Source organism: Onychostruthus taczanowskii, unplaced genomic scaffold (genome assembly GCF_017590055.1).
Source record: "Onychostruthus taczanowskii isolate IOZ18803 unplaced genomic scaffold, ASM1759005v1 scaffold184, whole genome shotgun sequence".
Classification (NCBI taxonomy): Eukaryota; Metazoa; Chordata; class Aves; order Passeriformes; family Passeridae; genus Onychostruthus; species Onychostruthus taczanowskii.
Window position 1 is genome coordinate 1,044,496 of NW_024499062.1, and position 2,752 is coordinate 1,047,247.

General features: G+C 62.2%; 1 protein-coding gene across 1 annotated transcript in view; it reads right to left on the reverse strand.

Moving 5' to 3' along the window:
- ARSA (arylsulfatase A) overlaps positions 1-2,752 on the reverse strand; it is an 11,242-nt gene that overhangs the window by 1,838 nt on the left and 6,652 nt on the right. The window contains exon 5 of the mRNA XM_041401082.1: positions 209-336. Within this exon, the coding sequence (XP_041257016.1) occupies positions 209-336 (128 nt within the window). The remainder of the gene's footprint in view (positions 1-208; positions 337-2,752) is intronic.

Consider the following 2,752-nt stretch of genomic DNA (forward strand, 5'->3'; position numbering starts at 1 on the left):
TAGAATAGAATAGAATGTAATATAATATAATGTGATACAATATAATGTAAAATAAATTACATTTACTCAACCATTACCTATCACTGACTTTAAATAAACCAACAACCAGCTTCCCCGCCTGCCAAATCTGCGTTACCACCCCCAGTACCATTAATCCCAGCTGGATCGAGCGAGCGCGCGCCGTTCCCAGGAGCCCCCCAGCACTGACCTTGCCGGTGCCCAGCAGCAGCGGGCTCAGGTCGAAGCCGTCCAGGGCCACGCGGGGCGGGGCGGCGCCGGCCAGCGCGGCCAGCGTGGGCAGGATGTCCAGCGTGCTGGCCAGCTCGTGCGTCACCCCTGCGCGGCACGGCGGCACCCTGCTGGCACGCTTCGGCACGCTTTGGCATGCTTTGGCATGCTTTGGCACGCTTTGGCATGCTTTGGCACGCTTTGGCATGCTTTGGCACGCTTTGGCACGCTTTGGCACGCTTTGGCCCGGGTTTGGTCCCGGTTTGATCCCAGTTTGGTCCCCGATTTGTCCCAGGTTTGTTCCTGGTCTGTCCCAGGTTTGGTCCTGGTTTGTCACGGGTTTGTTCCCGGTCTGTCCCGGGTTTGTCCTGGTTTCTTCCCAGGTTTGTCCCACTTTGTCCTGGGTTTGTCCAGGTTTGTTCCTGATTTGTCTTGGGTTTGTCCCCAGTTTTTCCCGGTTTGTCCCGGGTTTGGTCCCAGTTTGTCCTGCTTTGTCCCGGGTCTGTCCTGGGTCTGTCCCGGTCTGTCCCGCTTTGTCCCAGGTCTGTCCTGGTTTGTCGCAGTTTTGTTCCCGGGTTTGTCCTGCTTTATCCCAGTTTGTCCCAGTCTGTCCCGCTCTGTCCTCCTTTGTCCCAGTCCGTCCCACTTTGTCCTGGGTCTGTCCCGCTCTGTCCCGGTCCGTCCCAGTCTGTCCCGCTTTGTCCCGGTCTGTCCCGGTTTGTCGCAGGTTTGTTCCCAGGTTTGTCCCACTTTATCCCAGTTTGTCCCGCTCTGTCCCCCTTTGTCCTGGGTCCGTTCTGGTCTGTCCCTCTTTGTCCCGGGTTTGTCCTGCTCTGTCCCGGGTCTGTCCCGCTCTGTCCCGCTTTGTCCCGCTCTGTCCCTCTTTGTCCCGCTCTGTCCCCCTTTGTCCCAGTCTGTCCCAGTTTGTCCCAGTCTGTCCCGGGTCCATCCCGGTCTGTCCCGCTCTGTCCCAGTCTGTCCCGCTCTGCCCCCCTTTGTCCTGCTCTGTCTCTCTGTCCCGGGTCCGTCCCGGTCTGTCCCGCTCTGGCCCCCTTTGTCCCGTCTGTCCCCCTCTGTCCCGGGTCTGTCCTGGGTCTGTCCCGCTCTGTCCCCCTTTGTCCCGGGTCCGTCCCAGTCTGTCCCGCTCTGTCCCGGGTCTGTCCTGGGTCTGTCCCGCTCTGTCCCCCTTTGTCCCATCTGTCCCGCTCTGTCCCGGGTCTGTCCCGGGTCCATCCTGCTCTGTCCCCCTTTGTCCCGGGTCTGTCCCAGTCTGTCCCGTCTGTCCCAGTCTGTCCCGCTCTGTCCCAGTCTGTCCCGTCTGTCCCAGTCTGTCCCGCTCTGCCCCCCTTTGTCCCATCTGTCCCGCTCTGTCCCCCTTTGTCCCGGGTCTGTCCCGGTCCGTCCCGGCTCACCTGGCGCGATCCTGCCGGGCCAGTACGCCAGGGCGGGCTCCCTCATGCCCCCCTCGTAGGTGGTGCCCTTGCCACAGCGGAGGTGGCCGGCGCTGCCGCCGCGCGCCATGCGCAGCGTGGACGGGCTGGGGACAAGGACAGCTGTCACCCGGGCCAGGCCGGTGACACCGGGACCTGCCAGCCCCGGGGCGGCCGGGCTGTGACACACCCGAGAGGGACACGCACAGCGGGGCCACCCACCGAGGGACATGGGGGCTTTGGGGTGTCACACGCCTGGCACAAACCCTGGGGACATCTGGGGGTGTCACACACCTGACCCAACCCCTGGGTGACATCTGGGAGTGTTACACACCTGGCACAAACCCTGGGGACATCTGGGGGTGTCACATTGGTGACCCAACCCCTGGGTGACATCTGGGGGTGTCACACGCCTGGCACAAACCCTGGGGACATTTGGGGGTGTCACACTCCTGACCCAACCCCTGGGTGACATTTGGGGGTGTCACACACCTGCCTGAACCCCTGGGTGACATTTGGGGGGGTATCACACACCTGACCCAACCCCTGGGTGACATCTGGGGGTGTCACATTGGTGACCCAAACCCTGGGGGACATTTGGGGGTGTCCCACACCTGCCTGAACCCCTGGGTGACATTTGGGGGGGTATCACACACCTGACCCAACCCCTGGGTGACATCTGGGGGTGTCACACGCCTGGCACAAACATTTGGGGGACATTTGGGGGTGTCACATGCCTGGCACAACCCCTGGGTGACATCTGGGGGTGCCACATTCCTGACCCAACCCCTGGGTGACATCTGGGTGGTGTCACACACCTGCCCCAACCCCTGGGTGACATTTGGGGGTGCCACACACCTGCCCCAACCCCTGGGGGACATTTGGGGGTGTCACATTGGAGACCCAAGCCCTGGGTGACATTTGGGGGTGCCACATTCCTGACCCAAAGCCTGGGGGACATTTGGGGGGTGTCACACACCTGGCACAACCCCTGGGGACATCTGGGGGTGTCACACACCTGCCCCAACCCCTGGGTGACATTTGGGGGGTGTCACACGCCTGGCACAACCCTGGGGACATCTGGGGGTGTCACA